Below are 21292 nucleotides of genomic sequence, written 5' to 3' on the forward strand. Positions count from 1 at the left end.
TCCTAAAAGCTTACGTACACTAGTTATCAGTTGGTAGTGATTATCTTCATATAAAATGTAAATTTGCTTACCACCATTAATCCCCGGATATATCACTTAAAATTCCCGTGTCATTTGATTTCTTTCGTACAGAATGATCTGGTACTTAGGTGCAAGGTGGTTTTGTATTTTTTTCACGTCATTTAGAGTACATCCATTTTGATCTGCAGCGTTTATTCCTAGTTTTATAGCTAATTTCCTTGCCTGTTTCAACAATCGTTTTGGGTTCTTTTTCAATTCATATACTTGAGCATATTTTTGATCAACTCTTGCCATCTCCAGAATCACACTCTTTGGGAGGCAGTATACATCCTTTTCCATAGGAAGTAATTTATCTTCCAAGAACTCACCCAATGGAAGATATTTCTTAATGGTTCGTTCACGTTTTCTTCCTCTACCCTTTCGGAGATGCACAGTATGCACCTTAAACGTAACGTCACCTCCAATTAGGAACTCCTCATTACTGTTGAGGGTATTTTCCACTATGGAAAAGAGGTCCTCAGGGTTTAATTCCGATTTTTTGCGCCATGACAAATAAATTGGTTTATTTAACTTCGAGGCACTGCTCTCGATAGTTATTCCAACAAAGGTGTTCTTGTCAACATCCTTTAATGTATGGGTCGTTACAAAATCAATCAGATTTTGTATATATTTTTTTTCCGGATCTTCGATTCCATTTGAACCCATACACTTAATAGTTAGCTCTGTCCCCTTTAGCCCGAAGTATGCATAATTACGGGATGTACTCCTTACAATCTTAAAATTTGGCACACCCGTACCATCCAATGTCTTAGGCACATCTTTAGAACTCACAGAACCAGATCCCACTAAGTTTATAGGTTCCCCAGAACTTGCAGAGCTTGGCCCTGGCAAGTTTATAGGTTCCCCAGAACTCATAGAACTTGATTCTGCTAAGTTCACAGGATCACCTAATAGTTCAGCAGCAGCTTCAGCAAATAAGCCATCTGTCTTACCTGCTAATATCAACTGCTTGAACTTTTCGCAAGCCTGATTTTTTATATCATCTTTGCGGAAAAATCCTATCCGATAAAGATCACTGATATCGGTTGCGGATTTACACCCTGCTAAAATAACATTCTGCACACCCTTAAAATGGTGTAATAGCGCACGTAATAACCTATCATATTGCTCATTATACACACGCATCCCCTTGGAATGATAATTTTCTATTAGTCTTGTCCAAGTATAAAATGTAACTTCGGGTGCCTCAAATCCAAATTGCATTTGAAGATCCAACGGATTTTCTGCCTCCTTAATTAATGCCATATGTGCCATCTGTAATCAAATATATGTTCAACTAAATTCACAGTATTTTTCACGCACAACGATAATTGTAAATCACAAATTCAGTTTCAAGTTTACCGACAATACACTTGAAAGCTTATCGATAATTGCACTAATATTTGCCGTTAACTATAATAATAAATCTCGTAACTTTTCTTTCAGTTTACCGAAGATATATTTCTAAGTTTATCGGTAAATTCTTCAATAGTTTCCGCTATCACCCGTTTACAGTTTGCCGTAATAAAATTCTCTTCAGGCTAATTGCACCACGTAGTATAAACCAGGAACGTCTTTACAATTTGAATAATTCTTCACTACTGACTGACCGCTCAATTTTACTTGTCTTATATACACGAAAATATTGTAAATTCCACACGAAGTTTTCCGAACATTAACGAAATTTTCCGAAGTTTGCCGAAGAATGCCGAAAAATATCAATCTTATACTAACACTGTTTATTGAAAATATAATTAAATGTTTATCGACAGATCCTGATAACTATAACTTCGTAAGTTTTTCACTTTACAGAACCGGCAAATCCACTCACAGTTTCCAATAACACTAAATGACAAAATCCTGTAATATTTATCTAACTGTTTTGCAATTGCAGCACACAACGTACAAACAGGAACGTCTTCTATACTGATTCGCCGCGGCTTGCTGCGCCGTATTTATACTTTCGGAAATGTAATCTCGTACCCAAATGCATTTAGTTTGTAATCTCGTACCCAGATACATTTACTTTAAAGTTTCGTACCCAAATAATTAGTTTGTAATCTCGTACCCAAATAATTTAGTTTGTAATCTCGTACCCAGACGACATAAAATATTTTCTAAAGTAATAATGTTATTTTACAGACATGTATTATTTAAAGTCATGTGACATTTTCAAAGATTTCCGAGCTTAACCGAATGTTTCCGAATATTTATTTTTTCACGGACATTAATATTTTCATATTTAAAAAAATGAACATATCTGATGTGAACATTCCAATGAATAAAAATCATTTCAAAATAACATTGGCAATAAAAAATCAAAGTAGTAATAAACAGAAACACAAATTAATATAAATAACATAGTAAACAAAACATATCAAAGAAGAAATAGTTTAGCAAAAATCAAATAAGAAACAAGGTTAGAAAAAGGTTTAGAACAGTTTATGACCCAAATCATCAGAACTTTATCAGACAAAGAAAATAGCAGAGATTTAAAGAATATAGATAATTAATCCACATAGGTTAGGAAAAAAGTATGTTTAATTAAGCCAATTATTACACAAATGATAGCATAGAAATAGCAGATTTTAAAGATAATGTAGTTCTATTCAACAAAGAATAGCAAAAGATAGCATTAGGATAGTTCATTATTACAAATCGCAGTTAAAGGCCAACCAACAGCAACATAACACAACAACAAAGAAATTAATAGAATAGCAATAGTATAAAAATAGCAGAGAATAAACAAACTTGAAACCAAATAAGAAAAAAGAAGAATGGTAAGGAAAAAGCACATTTACTTTAAACAAATTATTTAGCAGTTCACAACTTTTAACCAGTTTCGAAACATTTAACAATTATTTTTCACACAAATAATTAACACTAAGTTTATTTTAGTACACTCGCATATTGTTCGAACATGTTATACATGTGAACGAATAAAATAACTAGAATCATAGATTGTTCAGAGTTTCACTTTATAGGAAGCGTACGAATTAAAATTGTAAAGTAACATCAAATGTATAAGTAAACAAAAGTAACACACATTAAATATTTTTCTGATAATGTAGTTTTTTATAATACAATTTTTTAAATTCTGTTTTAATGTATTTTGTAACACATGATTTATTTATTTATTACTAAAAATATTATTCACTTGTAATGTTAGTTTTCATTAAGTAAGTGTTAATAATATTTGTATCTTCTACTTTGATAGCCATTTATATTCTAACTGATAAAATGAAAAATGTCTTGTATTAGTAAAACTTTTCATATTTCTAATTTACTTGTGTCGATACTCTGAAATTGTTATACGTATTTACATTATACAAAATTAAAAAATACAAGTTTAAAAAACAAAGATGCAGTTTTAAAATTAAAAAATGCAATTTGTAAACAAAAAGTGTAACTTTGAAAATAAAAAATGTTTTGAAAAAATTTTTTTCTGCACACGTTCATGAAAGTGTTAATTGTAATATTCAATTCTTCAAAATTATGTTATTTTTGTGTAATAATTCTTATATACTCTTTATATTTGATTTTTCATTAGATTAAAATAATGTTTTTATTAATTCATTTATGTAAGTAACAAATATTTTTATTTCTATTTAACAAAAAAAATGTATATGAACACTTACCGCCGCTGGCAAAACAAGAAATCCTTATCTAAATGTTCTTAGATGTCGAGAAGTGGTAAATTCACACTTGAGGATGAAACACTTGAATGCTGTAATAATAAAGAAAGACAATATTACTTTACATGAAATTATATTTCAGTATAAAAAAATTGAAAATGTGTATTACTAAACTGTAGAAATTAATTTGCAAAAATTTAACTATGTTGCGTGCTACAAAAAAAGTTTTAAGCGGTGTTAACAAAACTGCATGCTAAAAAAAACTTACATGTGAAGAAAAAAATAAATTCAAAGAAAAAATGTATGCAAGAAAAAATGTATCAGCTGTTAACAAAAAACGTTACGCAAAAGAAATTTAGGTTCTCAAAAATAAGTGATGCAAAATAATTCTTTCATAAAGTAATCAGCATGTTACAAATAATGCACGCTATGACAAATGAAATAATGCAAAATAATTCTTTCAAAAGTAATCTGCATGCTACACAAGCTCAAAGCAGCTACGCTGTGAACTTACAAAAAATTTCTTAAGCATAAATTATTAAGTGTTGTCAATGATACTTACTTTACTTCTGTGAACTTTGATACTTTGGAATTCTTAATTCCGCTGCCACTTTTACTGCAATTAGCTGCCTCCAATGAGTTGCCCTGAAACAATGAAACATTACTAAGTAACACTTGTAATTTATTTTCCTAATCATTTTTTTTATGATTCACTTCTTATTTTTTTATTGGTTCGTATCTTATTTTTATTATTTCGCTTGGTACACAAGCTCAGAACACTTACAGTGTGAACTTACAAAAAATTTCTTATTTTTTATTGGATCGTATCTTATTTTTATATTCTCCTTTCTTATAGAAAGTCGTAATTTTAATAATGGATCGCTTCCATAAGAAGCTCCTTATTCATTTAACCTCTCCTAATAAATTACTCGAACACTTCGTGTGAACATACTAAAGATGTTCCGAAATATTAATTATTTATTCTCTCGTCTGTTACACAAACTCGTTTTTTAAAATTGTAAAGAACAAATTTAATTTGAGAACTTGTAAATTACTCGGAACAACTATACTGTGAATATTAGAATGTTTAATCAAACTAACTCAACATAACTTAAGCTAACCTTTTTTATATATTTGACTATTTCTATTTGGTCTTTCAATGTTCTTTCTTATATGTTTGACTATTTCTACTTGTTCTTTCAATGTTCCTTTTTTATATGTTTAACTATTTCTACCTGTTCTTTCAATGTTCTTTTTTAACTTTGACGGATCGTTTTCTACGAAAACTTCTTTTTTATTGGATCGTATGCTAAAGCATACTCCTAAGAACACTTACAGTGTGATTATTTTATTCGTTCGTGTTATTTTATTTTATTGGATCATTTGCTTTTTTGTTCAATCACTTCATTAGAAGTTCCATGTTAATTATTTGTTTCGAAAATACTAACTAAGCTCGTTTTTTAAAATTAGAAAGTCGTAAGAGCAGCTACGCTGCGAAACTTACAAAAAAAATCTTATTTTTTTTATTGGTTCGTATGCCAGAGAATACTCGTAAGAGCAGCTATGCTGCGATCATTTTATTCGTTCGTTTGCTGTGCAAACTCTTTGTTACCTTAAATTTGATTGCTTGGTACACAAGCTCAGAGCAGCTACGCTGCGAAACTTACAAAAATTTCTTATTTTACTATTTCGTATTATTTTCAATAATATTCTTGCACCAACATAAATGGTCTATTTAAGTACAAAGGAATAAAAAAAAATACCTTTGGTAGCAGAAAATATCTTGCTCCTCTGGTACTTTTGGTTGGTACTTCTCGATACTTTTAGTACTACACCAGTAATAATGGTATTGCCACAAAAGGGTAACCTAAAATATAACATAACATGTGTTAGAGCATATGTTGTAGTATTAAAACTTATACCTAACTATATATCTATATTTACATTAGAGATATAACTATATCTATATCTATCTATAACTATATATCTATATATAGCTATATATATCTATCTATATCTATAACTATATTTATATCTATCTATAACTATATATCTATATGTATCTATATCTATATCTATAACTATATCTATCTATTGATATATATTTATATTAGAGATATATCTATATCTATCTTATATGTTAGTATAGTATATGGTATGCCTTATATAAGATAGATATTGAGTGTATCTAAAGATATATATTTCTGAAATATGTATAAATCATTTGGTTCTGTTAGAATTAAATTTTCAAATATCAGTACTATAAGATACTAGGAAGAGGTGGCAATAAAAGGTATACAGGAGATGTCAATGGAGTTTTGATAAGCTACGAGAAACCTAAAGGAAACATTTATAAAAAACGTCTACGAAAACAGAGTACAAAAAACAATACAAAGAAAAAACAATGGCAGGCATAAGAAGAAAACATGCATAAAGACAAAACAACAAATTTGGATTATACACAAACAGAAAGCTTCTGCTATATACAGAAAGATAAAAGACATATGATAGCTAATGTCAAATAGTTTGGGTTAGGTTAAAGAAGTTATAATAGAATAACAGACAAACATCTTGAAAAATACAAGTAGTAGTGCTAATAATAGTAAATACCAGTAGAAGCCAAGCAAAAAGGATGCTAAACACAATAGAATAGTACTCAAGCAGATTAAGAAATATATAATGCTAGCACAATAAGGAACCCATACACCAATCTTATAATCATCTACAAAGAGGAGCACAATTGAAAATTCTAAGAGAGATCTAATAATAGAATTGGTAACAGACATATAATAGCAAACAGGGAGGCAGAAAACTTTTCAAATAGCTTAAGCTTAGTTTAGGATATGAAAAAACTTGAGTATGCAATAGTTAAAATCCGTACTGGTTTAGCATTAATTAAGAAGTAGCGAACTAATTAGTTAGCAAGTAAAAGCAGAACATGAGCTTAAGTTTAGAGTTTAGGAAACATTTAAAGCTTAGTTGTTGTTCTGTGTGGCTGCAAAACACTGTCACTTACTCTGAGGGAAGAACATAAACTAAAAAGTATTTGAAAACAAGATCCTAAGACGAATATTCAGTCCTCGGAAATGGAAAATGGCGGAAACTTTATAACGAGGAACTACATAATTTATACGGTTTTACCCAACATTATGATCGTCAATTCAAGTCTAGGCGAGCAAATCATGTAGCTAAAATGAAAAAAACGCTTTCAAACTCTTGACTGGAAGACCAGTCGGCAAAACAACCATTCGGAAATTCTAGGCGCAAATGGGAGGAAAATATTAAGATGGATCTCCCAGAGATTGGAATACAAAGTAAAAATTGATGCAAGAATAAAAGTCAGTGGAGAGCTTCTGTGAACCTCCGGGTTCCATAGACCATAGAGTTAGTTAAAGCTTAGCTGCAGACTAGATCTTAAAGTTTAAAATAATTCAAAACAAATTATTCAGATCATGACCGTATTGGCGTTTATTAAGTATTGTAAGTCATTGGCAATTGACGACTGAGGCAAAGCACAAATACAATAAAATAAATTTAGTTCAGTACAATAACGGCAGGAATAAAAGTAGCGGCAGCAAAGTAAAAGAGGAAATCATGTAGTACAACAACAGAAAGAAAATATTTAGCGATTCATACCATGAAACAAAGGACAGATATATTACATAACAAGTAAAGGTGGGTGGACAAAAGCAAGAATATGTTAGCTAAAACGTAGTTGGAAAGATACCAAAGAAAGAGCAAATCAGGATGTAATTTATATAAAATTGGAAGCCCATCAAAATTAGGGTAGCACACAATAAGTTGGAATAGCATAGGTTACATAAAAAGGAGTCAAACTCAAGCAAGAGAAGATACTAATCTGTAAGAGATGGGTTGTTAAAGGAATTTTACTTAGTTTTTTATCTACTTCATCATATTATTCTCTAAAAAAGATAGACATACATGAGAAAAAAAGAGAAATATTCAATAGAGATAAACCACCGAAAGAAACGGGGAATTTAGAAGCCGATCAAGGAAAGAGTAAAATAGAAATAGGTACAAATAGTACAAAAAGGTGAAAATAGTTAGAGAAAAACACAAAGAAAAGAAACTTTGATTAGAAAAAATGGGGATACAGGCAAAGAAAGAAAAAAGAGGCATACATGGAAAAGTTTACATGGTAGTAGAAGAAAGAAGGTTAGATTACAAGCGGAACAAAGAAATAACCACAAAGCAACAAGTAGTAATCGATATTCGATAGTTCACATGCAACCAATAGGAGTAGTAGTAGCGGTAGTAGTAGTAGTAATAGTAGTGGTAGTAGTAGCGGAAGTAGCGATAATAGTAGTAGTAGCAGTAGTAGTACTAATAGAGTATTAGTAGCAGTAGTAATTGTGGCAGTGGTAATACTAGTAGTAGTAGTAGTGGTAGAATACTAATAGCAGTAGTGGCTAACAGTGGTAATACTAGTCTGTAATAGTAGTAAAGGTTGTAGTAGTAGTAGCGGTAGCGGTAGTACTAATAGTAGTAGTAGTAAGAGTAATACTAATAATAGTAGTACTGATAAAAATCTGGTAGTACTAGTAGTAGGGGTAGTAGTGGTAGTAGTAGTAGCAGTGGTAGTGCTGATAGCGTATTAGTAGCAGTAGTGATGGTAATACTAGTAGTAGTAGTAGTAGCAATGATAGTACTGATAGAATACTAGTGGCACTAGTGGCGGTGACAGTGGTAATACTAGTAGTCGGTAGTAGTAGTAGCGATAGCAGTAGTACTAATAGTAGTAGTAGTAGTAGTAATAGTAGTAGTGGGAGTAGCAATAGTAGTACTAGTAGTAGGGGGTAGTAGTAGCAATAATAGTACGGGTAAAATACTAATGGCACTAGTGGCGGCGACAGTGGTAATACTAGTAGTCGGTAGTAGCGATGGTAGTAGTAGTAGTAGTAGTGGTAGTGGGAGTAGCAATAGCTGTAGTAATAATAGGAGTTCATGTAGTTTCAACGATCATGTGTTTTTACATATATAAAGAATCTGTACTTCAAAACTTAGTTACTTAAGAACCCAAGGTAAATACATATGTAGCGGACTCAACTAATACAGATTTACTTTTAATTAGATACTTTCTGTTACATATACATTAAGTTTCCATATACGTAGACTCTCATTGGGTAAGCATTTATCTAATGTAGGGTTCCAGGGTAAGCATTCTACTTTGAACTAAATTAGTGACTATTTATAAGAAAAAGGGATGCCTAAATTTAATCATTATTATTGTTAGCATGAAAATGAGTCTTTACAATGTATCAGCTATATTTTCTAACAATATCAATAACTTGGTCCTATCTGCAAATATAAGTTGAACAAATAATGAACCGATTTTTTCTTAGTTTCGCATGTGTCAGTGTCTTGAACAATAGTATTCACATTGAATTGAAACAAGTGTTTCTGCTTCTATTATTCATATTGACTACTCCTCATACTTTCACGAATATTAACAGCGTACAGTTCTTTCGCCTCTGATTATATTGAAATCTTCTAATTAAATGCGTATCCTACTTATAGTGAAAATTGCGTCCATTTAACTCGAATGTATGCCATACTCAATAGTAAAATTGTTGGGGGCAGTGCTATGAATTCTTGGTTCAACAAATCCTGTAGCGTTCTCATGACAAAAACAAGTGTTTTGTATAAATTGTAGTAAACAATCAGCGTAATCGTGGGTTTCCTGCCACTTTTTTATATACTATTTCAACAGCTTTCTTTGTAAAGCAAATCAATATAAAAATCATTTCTCATAAGGGACCGCGATGGTTCAGTGAGCCGGTGGGTGTAGCCGAGCGGTCTGAGGCGTTAGGCTAATAATTGTGAGGTAAAGCCAATTGGGGGATCGAGTCCCTCTGTAGTAGCAAGGATGGAATTTTAACTGTCCTCGATGTTTCTGTGTTCGTGTCCCTGTCGTGCCTAGTAGTTTGAAAAGTGGTTAAAGTAGGAAATAAGTCAGGAAGTTTAAAAAGTGGTAGAGCATTCACCTACGGTGTTTGGGGTCCCGGGTTCAAACCCTGCTCCCTCCAAGTAAACTTTGTAGTGGACAGCCTCGTGTAAATGGGTTTTTTCTCCGTGTTTTCCCGTTTCCTCCCACTTTCTTCATTCCACCTTTTTCATTCATTACTCATCATTACCGTCTCCTTTAGCCTAACCGGCATAACCATGGGACTCAAAGATTTCATTTCATTTTTCATTTTCTCATAATCACCATAAACTGAAAGATACTGATCCTCTAACAAGTACATACAAAATTCCCTCTCCCCCAATCTTAGTGTCCGGTCTTAGTGTCCATGTCCGATCAAGTAATTTCATAACAATTTTAAATCTTATATAAATTGTGGTGGGACCCCACCCCGCCTTTGGCTTACATTTGAAAGAAAATTGGTGAGTATTTTTCGAAAGTCATAATTGTGGGACGCTAAACTAAAATATGTCATCTCAGTATAATAATAAATTTCAAAGAATAAGTTGAGATATGGTAGTATCCCTGGTTGTATGCAATCCAGCGGTACATAAGTGCTTATCTAGTCTACATAACATTTCAGGCACTTTTCTATTAAATATGTTTGGTATCGTTCCCTATATAGTTAAACCCGGTGTACGCTAAGCATTTTAAATGTCAAAATATACAAGTTTCGGCATGTCCTCAAATAAGTCATTATCCAAGGTAGCCTAGAAATCTAAAATTCTTAATTCCAATTCTATACGTATTTCTAAGTATTGTCCTGAACATCCCACTAATCAACCTTACAAGTATTGAGGAGTGCTATAACATTTCTCGCCGGCATCAAATATTTTAAGGAAGCTAAAGACTCTATTTGTTAATTAAAAAATTTCATTTAAAATTTTTTTTTTGTCCATCTAAACATTTTCTCATTTGTATTATCAAACGAAAATAAATATAAAACAAATCGGGTACGGTAATATTCAAATATTACTGTAAACAAGGCTGCTAAAAAAAAACAATTTATGTATACTGTTCAACTTATTTTCCATAAATACGGAACTAATAGCTAATTTGATGATTCTGATATAAAATTATGTTTCCAATAATAATATTGAAACTCAATCGAGTACAAATCAAATTTAGTTTCAGGAAATACTAGTTTCAATAAAGTCAAATAGTACGCTACAAACAAAATTCAAGAGTACTATAACTCGTTGTATCTGAAATTGTGTCTACGGACCCTGTAATCATCATTATTTCTTAATAAAATGTAATCTACAAACTAAAATACAATGTAATTAATCTAAATACCAAATCAGTACAACTACTCCTTTATATAGTCTTAGTATTAATCAATTTGTCCTCATACCAAAATATTTCCTATATTTCTTTAATTGTGGGGAAATCAGTGATAGAGTGCTTACTTCAAAGGCAAGTTAGGGCATTATAACAATGTCCATAGATTTTTTCGAGGTTCTATCTATTTTAATGGATCAAAATAACCACCATTTCCTTCATAACTTAGCAACTATAATTGCAAAGTCGGAATTATTCCTCAAATCATTATAAGTGTTAGTTTTTCCTCAAGTGACTTAAAACATTATAATGCAGTAAACAAAGTGAGAGAATTCTTTAAATTTGTTCTCCAAAACTTAAAAAAAAAAAAAAACGTGTGTGCCGTCCGTTTTTAAAATTACTAACAGTCTTTAGAATCTCAAACCAAACAAAGCGGCGCTACTAATTCAATAATATATGCCTCATATAATTACACCGTTGGAGGTTCATGTCTTAAATAGCCATAACTTTGAAACTTATGTTTCGCCACCCATTAAAAAAGTAATAACTTAGTTCATACACTCTATCCAATGTCGTTAAGTGTCAATATTAACTGTATTACGCTATTACAGCAGTTATGAATCTATTCGCTTTGCTTCACTCTATGACATCCAATAAATTAAAAACTGTTATTTCGCTCTACGCGATTTCTACTTTCATTTAAGCTGCTCCCCATAAATTTAATTTTATATGCGTCCAAAAGAAATAACATCTATAAAGTATTAAAGTTTTCTCGGAGTATCATATACGGCTTTAACACGGTGGAGATCCCCCATGTTACTTCCTGTGGTTCAGGAATATAATAATAAAATATAGGTCCGTGTCTCCTATAGCCTAGCTGTTAAAAGTAATAATAAAGCTTGTTTCTTACTAATCAATTAACATACACGTCCTAGTTGTGGGAAACCCACCAATGGGGAAGCAACGCTAAGCTATACTTCATATAGCCACAGTTCTAAATGAACTCTATGTATTATCTTGGACTTTAAACGTAATTTTACTCAATAACCGTAAAATTGAAAAAGTACATTTTCGATGAGTTATAATCCAAAAGATCTAAGTGGGAAAATAAAATTCAATTACAAAGCTAATATAAGAAATAACATTACGGTCAATAAGCGTAGACTCCTCTCATTATGCGGTGTAAAGCATCTAGATGTTAATGGAAATTATTCTACAATTACATCTCATGACTTGTCCCTAGCTGGACATTCTTTATTTTTACTGCTACCAACTCGCTGGATACTCACAAAATTTTATAATTCAAACCCTTTAAATTTAATTATTCTGTCACGCACCAATTCCTGTAACATTGGCAATGCCACCATTTCATATAAAGTCAATACTTTATACTATCAGTATGTAAAATCAACAATAAAAAGCTTAGTATTCGATGACTATAAGGAAACATCCTAAATGTAATTCACTAGACTTGACATCATAATTTAATGGTCATATTACAAAATAAGGAAAACAAACGTAATGATGATAAAGGCACTGAAAAACAACCAAATAAGATAATATTCTTGCAATTAATCCTTTTTTCGCAAAACGAAGGAATCTCTCTTTATATATAATCTCAAATTGATTCCTAGTTAGAAAACCTTAAACACCAACGTGATAAATACGCATTTCACACTAGTAAACTCCAATAAATCACTTCAACAAATAATGTTTCCTACAACTTTGATTCAATTCTGTACTGCACAATAATAAAATAGAAAAATCTCCAAAACGGAAAACAAGTTTGAAATTAAGCTCAAAATGTGCAAAATTCCAGCTCAATAATAATAATAATAATAATAATAATAATAATAATAATAATAATAATAATAATAATAATAATAATAATAGAGCTTCTTTACTGCTAAACTTTTTAGCGTATGTGCCTTCGGCTATTAATTCTTTTATTCCTACAAAGTAATATTCAGCTTTGCTTTCCATTGTTTATTAGTTTGTTCGTTTCATTTAAAAAAAAATCGGTGCTAAACAGATCTATAAACTCAAACTTAAGTACAATCAACATAGTGAAACAAATCTCTTTTAATAAAACAAAGTTTAAAACGAAATATCAGTTTCATGAATCAATCAATCTTTGCAATATTTAATTCTATATTTTCTATGTACAAAATTAGCTAAAGTTTTCTTACCTTAATTCTGCATAAGCGCTGAAACAATCTTCAATGTCAATACACCTATCTGCAGAAATCAAACACCAAAACTAGAACACCAATAAATTCTAATACGACCACACAATAAAATCTTCTCTATACCAAGCGCAGTACTACCCAAATAATAAATCGGCTATGGTCGGTCATGTATTTATAAAGCCACCTCAATTCCGTCAAAGCATAAGTTCATTTACCTGCCCTCCCTTCTCCTATCTATGATTAGTTACAAAATATCTTTCAGCTTTCTACCATTATGCTTATTTTTTTTAAAAAAATAGATAAAATCTGATTTCCTCATGCATTTTCATCAGATATAATAAATGAGGGGTCAGTCTCCTGCCTTGTCCTAGTTTTTGGGTTAAGCAAACAGTTAACCAATTTATTTATTTTATTTCTAGCCAGCATGTTATTCCAAAATAAGATTGCACTTAAAAGAGAAAATTGTGGAAACCGTTTACTGATTACATGGCAATAACCTCTGTAAATAATGACCCCAGTATACATAGCACTTTCTTTCCTTAACTAGCATTCCATCAAAGTAACCTTTAGTGGCCATTCCTTTCAAATCGTCTATTGGTACACAATTAGAGGCGTCTTACAGACATAAATATCTTCACATAAGTAAATCTTAAAATATCTAAAGAGTCGCCATAAAGTGGTTCTTTTAGATAATATCAGTCATTGTCGCATCACTTCAAATAATTTCATCTATAAGAGAAAGTCCCATAGAGGTTCAGAAAATAGCACTAAAAATCAAAGCATGTATTTATTTCAACATTTGTGGCTATTAATCAGATACTGTCTACATTTATAACTCGTCAACCGTCCTCATTTCAAAAATATTTTATAGTTCTTGTGTACATCAGAATAGACACAACCATCAAAAATAATATTTCAACAAGCTGTATTTCAATTAGAGGTAAATGACATTTTAAAAATAAATATGTTCCACATGCTTTCAAGGCTGAGTTCCAAATTTCCAATATCAACGAATATTCCGCTTCAATCACACCAAAACCTATTGCTAAGGGTTCATTTCAAACAGGTCATATATCTTGTCTCATTCTCCGACTCATTGTAGTACAAATATCTGCCACATGATGTCGCCAGCTCCTTATACGCAAAGAGAAATTTATCTTTGAAAGTATTAACACACAAAGAAAGATGCATAGCTGGTTTGTCTTTAATTTTCTTTCAGCAACGTATCGTAAACCGTTGTCACCGCTGTACCGTAAAAAATATCAAATATTTTTATACTGTAATTTCCAGTATTTATAATTCCACGTACTTAAATAGCTCAACTATTTGTTCCTAAATAATTATAATATATGAAAATGTTATTGTAACAATAAATAATTCTAAGTTGTTCGGAAAAAATCAAGTTCATTCTACAAATAATTAAAAATTTAAAAAAAAACTCCGGAATCATAAGACCACGATCTGTGCGGTTCATGTGTCATCGGAGTGCTACGTCAAAAAAAACATCAGTGGTGATATCAAAGGTAACTTGTCTTCTTACTTAAGTTAAAGTATTGGGTACACATACAAAGTGTGCCAAAAATACCATTAGCGTCCACGGCTGTCGGGCAGGCGGCAAATATACAAAGTGGGCGGGGCTAAAAAACTCGCGACAATAATGGCGCCAGCGAAAAGCTAACGTTCAATACAACGCGGCAGTCGGTAATATACAAAGTGTGCCATTATCTATAAAAGAAAAATACCATTAGCGTCCACGGCTACCGAGCGGCATATATACAAAGCGGGCAGGCGGCAAAAGTATAAAGGAAAGTCGCGGCATAACCAGACAGTAATGGCGCCAACGGCACCATCTGCCACGCGTTATCAATCCAAAATAATTACATACGTCATACTCTTTCACGACTTCAATTAGAAAAACTAATTACCATTTTCTTTAGATATGTTCCCCTTACCTACTCAGGCAATGTTACGGGTGTTCGATAAGGCTGAGGACCTATCGAACTTCGGGACTGAAAATTTATCGAGTTGTCATCGGTTACTCGAAACTTTTCGAGTATTTGAAATTATCGAAGTTTCGGGTATTATCGAAATTTCGAGTATTATCGAAGTTTCGGGTATTATCGAAATTTCGAGTATTATCGAAGTTTCGGGTATTATCGAAGTTTCGGGTATTATCGACATTTCGAGTATTATCGAAGTTTCGGGTATTATCGAAATTTCGAGTATTATCGAAATTTCGGGTATTATCGAAGTTTCGAGTATTATCAAAGTTTCGAGTATTATCAAAGTTTCGGGTATTATCGAAGTTTCGGGTATTATCGACATTTCGGGCATTATCGAAATTTCGAGTATTATCGAAGTTTCGGGTATTATCAAAAGTAGTGATGGACAGTTCGGTTCCTTCACCTCTGCAATGATTCCTTCTTGCAGCCAAACTAGTCAAACAACTTTTTTATCTGATAAGTTATTGCAAAGTTGTACTTGTGAGGAGAAAGGAAAACGTGCAGAAAGGGATTGCTTTTTCGTCTTCCCCCCCCCCCCGACACACAGAAAGCGTTCATTTTTCCCTGAATTTTATCTCTTGTTTGTTATTTGCTAACAGCTAGTGTATTAGTGTTGCCAGAGATACGGTCTTAAACGTACAAATAGGGTAATTTGCTCTTCATACGATATAGTATACGCCCAACACCTCAACCATATTAATCATGCACGGTGTTGCTAAAATGTAATAGCAAAATTTTATTTTTAAGCCAAATGTATTATCTTCTGTCGTGTTTGCTTTCTCTTAATGGCTACTAGTTCACACATTGCCACAATCAGATATGATGATGCTTTGGGCGCAAACTCCTCCTTTAGCCTTTCAGTAAAATAAATGTTAGTCAAATCAGTGGTGATTTCAGGGGTTGTTTAGGAGGAATATTTCCCCACAAACATATCTCTGATCATGTTCACCGTGGTTTACCAGTATTTTTCCTACTTTCAACCTTTGGTGTATTCAAAATCTCCCGGGGTAGGATTACCATAATTTCTGGATATTTTTAAGAATGGTGTGTGTGTTTATTGAGAAGTTAAGAAAAGTCTAATCTTAACTTCCTAAAATGCTTATGCTCATTTTCTATACTTAAAATATTTTTTTATATTATTGTCTTAATTATTTTCCTGAGTAAAGTATTCTTGCGAAGAACACCTTATCGTTATTGATTTTTTCATAAATATCAGCACAAGACAGAATTGCAAGCCAAGCACTTGACCAAACACAGCGAAATTTCCCAGTCTTCCATTTTCCCTAAAATTTCGGGCATTAGTTAATCCCAGACAATTTTCCGGATCGGGCTTGAATCTAGGACGTATGATAAGACTACGCGGGGGAAACCTTGAAATCATCACTAAGTTTAATGAAGGTGAAAAACGGAAATAAATCTATTTCCTCGACAGTGAATATACAGTGTAGCATATGTTCTATACAGTTGGTTTGTACATTATGGTGAATCCACACACTAGCGGATCCAGAAGCGTCGTTTGGTGGAGGCAGATTGCTTCCTGGACGAATAATGTAGGTTTTAAAAACGTAAGAGTTTTGCATCAATTTAGAATAACGTGGTGCATTATTTTATATAGATTGTTTGAAAACAACACCGCCAACGTTTGGGTTGCCACATTACCTAATTTTAGCGGATACCACCAGATTTTCAGGTCTTATATTCGTGCCCCTCTTAATCATCTTTTAATCACGAAAAACCATCCGCTTTTTCGGATTGGAGAAAAATCTGAGACGACTTTGTTGATAAAGTGTTGTTATATTCAACGCAAACCGCTACATATCTGTGTCAATCTCAATCGCGAGTGGACAGAAACAAGATGAACGCAAAAACTGTCAAATTATTACTACTGGTTTTGTACAATATGAAAGACGTATCATGCGTAGAATTTTATGATAAGATTTTATGCCATCGAGATTTTTTAAAGGAAGTTAAAGGGAATGAAAAATGTAAAAAAATTGGCATAATCATACACATTTTGGTTCAACCCATGAATACTAATGTATGATCTCATGGGTGCGTATTTCTTCGATAACATTCTGTCCAGTTCAACTGAACACGTCTATGTTGTTACGTAATCTATATGTTCAACTAGTCTTTATATATTCAGAAATGATTGCAAATTGAACCTACGGATCCTTAGCATATTGTTTAGATTAGATTCATTATTAGTATTTTTTCTTTTAAAATGTTTATACTGTATTTCATATATTGTGAAACTGTGGTATTTTCGTATGTTAGTATGATTTCAAGTAGAAATCTTTGAAAATGATCAGAAATTTTGTAAGAGATGGACCAAGACTCCTAAATATGTTTTAGCTTTCTTACGATAAAAGTTTAGAAATTATTTTGTATTCCTTAGAGAGAAAACCGTATGAACAACATCTGCCATATATCGCTTACTTTTTTTTTTTTTTTGAAAACTTGTCTAAGAGAAATCCTTATTAGAGATATTTTACTGTAATACTTATTTAATACTTACTTTACAATTCGAGACTCACATTAAAGGCAAAAACTAAATTTTCTTTACTTTAGTTTTGTTAGAAAAGTACATTGGAAGGGTCACTTAACAAAGAAATCACTAAAAAAAAAAAAAAGGTCAGAATTATCGTCAGTATTTCTAATACACAAATTCACATCAGTACTTACGGTTTAGAATCCCCCGCTTTTCTAATTTCAAAATATGGCAACCCTATCCTGAGACCAAGATAAAACAAAAAGTATAGACCAACCTGGGTGCACAAATGCTTCCTTTTGGAGTTATAGGATGCCGAAAACATGAATAAATGAACTTTATAGGTCCATAGCTCCAATACTATAGGATCTACCGTAGTGCGGTCAAGATTTTATTTAGGAACTAGTATCCAAGTTTCCAAATATCCAAGTTTCAAAATGATCCAAATATCCCATACGATCTTTTCGCTGACATTTTCACTTCAGTAACTTGAACACACTTTCCAGTACCGTTTCAGCTTTAATTAGCAGTATAACCTTGTTTCCCATAGAAAAATCTGATTACAACCGAAGTGCAATGTAATCGTAATCGGTTTTAAAGACATTGGCTTCTTGTTTCTTAAAAGAAAGAAACAATGATAAGTAGTCTATTGTATGCACGACACAACAAGAGAGATAGGGTCTAATATTTCTTTCAACAACTGCAAAGCAAGTAACAGCACGACCATCTTTCTTTGAAAGTCTGTTTGCAACAATATACGAAGCAGCTGAGAGAACTCTTGAGGAAATAATGTTTTCTATTTTTCCTTAAGAAGTGATCGGAAGTTATTTTAATTTGATATGGAAATTGAATCAGAGCCATTGAAATGTAAGTCAGAGGATGTGTTTTTTTCTCCCCTTTCCCCTTCATCCCTTTTGTCCCTCCCTGGTTCGATCCCCGACCAAGTAAGTTTGTGGTGGACAACATCGTGTCCGTGGGTTTTCTCGGCGTACTCTCGTTTCCTTCCACATTCCCATTTCACCAATTATTCCATCATCATTCACTTGCCTCAATCATACTTCTCCCTTAGCCTTACAGACATAATAGTAGGTCATTAAACTGGAAGATTTCATTTCATTTCATTTTCCTTTAGTCTTCGTTCTGTCATATGTAAAGTTCTCCCTTGTGCATAGCATCATGCCATGAGGGCATGTAGGGAGTGTGCCTTCAGTCGTAGATGAATGTGGTGTTGTCGGCACACGCTTCGGCCGCATCCCCCCTCCCAGGTACGCATTGAATCTGAGGTTGGTAATGCCCATAACCGCACGGCATCTTATGCACAAAATCAAATATCGTTAAGTAACCAAGAGCAACAGATACCTGACATATGCATTTATACCAATACTCTTTAAAATCGGATAATTCATTCGAAAGTTATCGTAGCTTTCACATGCCTACGCCCAAAGTAAGAACAAATACTTCAATTCGGGAAAAATCCCCTTGTGGTATGGCAAACAAAACAATAGGTGTCTGGTGAAAGCAAAAGAGAGCATTTTAAAATGAGTTCCATCAAAATCGGACAATCCGTTCGAAAGTTATCGTCGGATGCCACATGCAAACAGACAGACAGGACGGCCTGTATAGGGAGCTTCGCACCCAAAATTCTCAAGGTTTGTTTCACGACAATCTCAAATACTGGAAGGCATTCGAGCGCCGGAGATTAATTTTCTAAACGAAAGTTTGATTAGTCTTCAGCCTTATCGACTTTCCTTACCTCTACCTATATCAGTAGCTATCTCTATGCAGAACTTTAAATTAAACCCTCGAAATCATATTAAAATTATTTTTCTGCCTGCCCCGTTATTGGCGCAATCGGCAAAGTGACTATTAGTAGACTAATGGTGTCTTGGATTCCAATTCCATTCAGGTGATGCATCTTTTCTCTTCCTCTTTCTATCTTCTGACAGACTGCTTAAACCTTATACAGATCTGTGGGGGAAAAACTTTTCCTTCACTTCATTGCTAAGGAGAGAAGTTTTAAAATAAACACTCTGCATATATGTAATACATATTATATACAACTATGATAACCTCGAATTCATTGTTTTTTCCGAACACTCCGATAATCCCGAACTTTTCAAAAAAAATATTCAAGCGACTCGACAAATGCGATCATATTGATATATTTCTGTATTTACTGCTTTCAAACAATTCGAGACTCTCGAAGAGTTCGAGTGTCTCGAAGTTGTCTAATGTTTCTTACATTTCGAGTGCCTCGAACACTTCGAGAGTCTCGAACATTTTGGGAGTCCCGAACATTTCAGAAGTCTCGAACATTTCAGGAGTCTCGAACATTTCAGGAGTCTCGAACATTTCAAGAGTCTCGAACATTTCGAGTGTCTCGAACATTTCGGGAGTCTCGATCATTTCGGGAGTCTCGAACATTTAGGGAGTCTCGAACATTTCGGGAGTCTCGATCATTTCGAGAGTCTCGAACATTTCGGGAGTCTCGATCATTTCGAGAGTCTCGAACATTTCGGGAGTCTCGAAAGTTCGATAATTCGATAAAATTAAAATTCTTTATCGATGAAACGGTTTTGAAATTTTATCGAATTGTTATCGATTACTCGATTATCGGAACAGCCCTAGGCAATGTACGGATTCCGTGGCGAAAGAAGTCCTCATCCTTGGAAGCGATCCAGTCAGAGACCCATGTTTCGATATCTTCTGAAGAAGTAAACCGCTGTCCAATCAAATCGTTGTTCACGCAATCGAACAAGTAGTAGTCCGAAGGAGCAACGTCTGGTGAATACGGCGGGTGGGGTAAAACTTCCCATCTGATATTTTCTAAATAGGTTTTGACCGGTTTTGCGACATGTGGGCGAGCGTTATCATTTTGAACAATAAGTTTATCATGTCTGTTCTCCCATTCTGGTCGTGTTCTGGCCAGAGCTTGCTTCAAACGCATTAATTGTCGTCGATAACGTTCTCCATTCATAGTTTCACCCGGTTGCAGCAGCTCATAGTACACCACACCTTTCATATCCCACCATATGCACAGCATAACCTTTGCACAGTGAATATCTCGTTTTGGTTGTGATGGACCTGGTTCACCTGGTTTCACCCAGGCCTTTTTTCGTTTAGGGTTCTCGTAATGGATCCACTTCTCATCACCCGTAATAATTCGATGCAGAAACCCCTTTCTGCTCTGTCGTTGAAGCAGCAATTCGCAAATGGTTTTTCGTCTTTCAACGTCTCTGTCTTTCAATTCATGTGGAACCCAATGTGACATCTTTTGAATCATTCCCATGGCTTTCAAGCGTTTGGAGACTGTTGTTTGATCAACACCTAATGCTGCTGCAAGTTGTTCCTGCGTTTGACACGAATCCTGCTCGAGCAATGCTGTCAATTCTTCGTCTTGAAATTGTTTTGGCTGTCCAGCTCGCTCTTGGTCTGCCAAGCCGAAATCACCACTTCTAAACCGTGAAAACCACTTCTGACACGTTCGCTCAGCTAGAGCATGGTCACCATACACTTCCACCAAAATACGATGACTTTCAGTCGCACTTTTCTGCATGTTAAAGTAATGCAGCAGGACACCCCGCAAAAACACTTTATCAGGCACAAATTGCGCCATGTTCACTTAACTACAAACTGGTGTTGTTGACGCT

At 33.4% G+C, this 21292-nt stretch overlaps 1 protein-coding gene across 1 annotated transcript; it reads right to left on the minus strand.

The window, feature by feature from the left end:
* Positions 1-96: 96 nt before the first annotated feature.
* Positions 97-13279, minus strand: LOC145666046 (uncharacterized). The gene is made up of 5 exons (XM_081733145.1): positions 13149-13279; positions 5459-5562; positions 4258-4340; positions 3699-3787; positions 97-1335 (listed from the first exon to the last, which is right to left on the minus strand). Exon 5 carries the CDS (start codon positions 1333-1335, stop codon positions 97-99), a length of 1239 nt encoding a protein of 412 aa, XP_081589271.1. The 5' UTR covers positions 3699-3787; positions 4258-4340; positions 5459-5562; positions 13149-13279.
* Positions 13280-21292: the final 8013 nt, after the last annotated feature.

This window comes from Thermobia domestica, chromosome 12 (assembly GCF_964235325.1).
Source record: "Thermobia domestica chromosome 12, izTheDome1.hap1.1, whole genome shotgun sequence".
NCBI lineage: Eukaryota > Metazoa > Arthropoda > Insecta > Zygentoma > Lepismatidae > Thermobia > Thermobia domestica.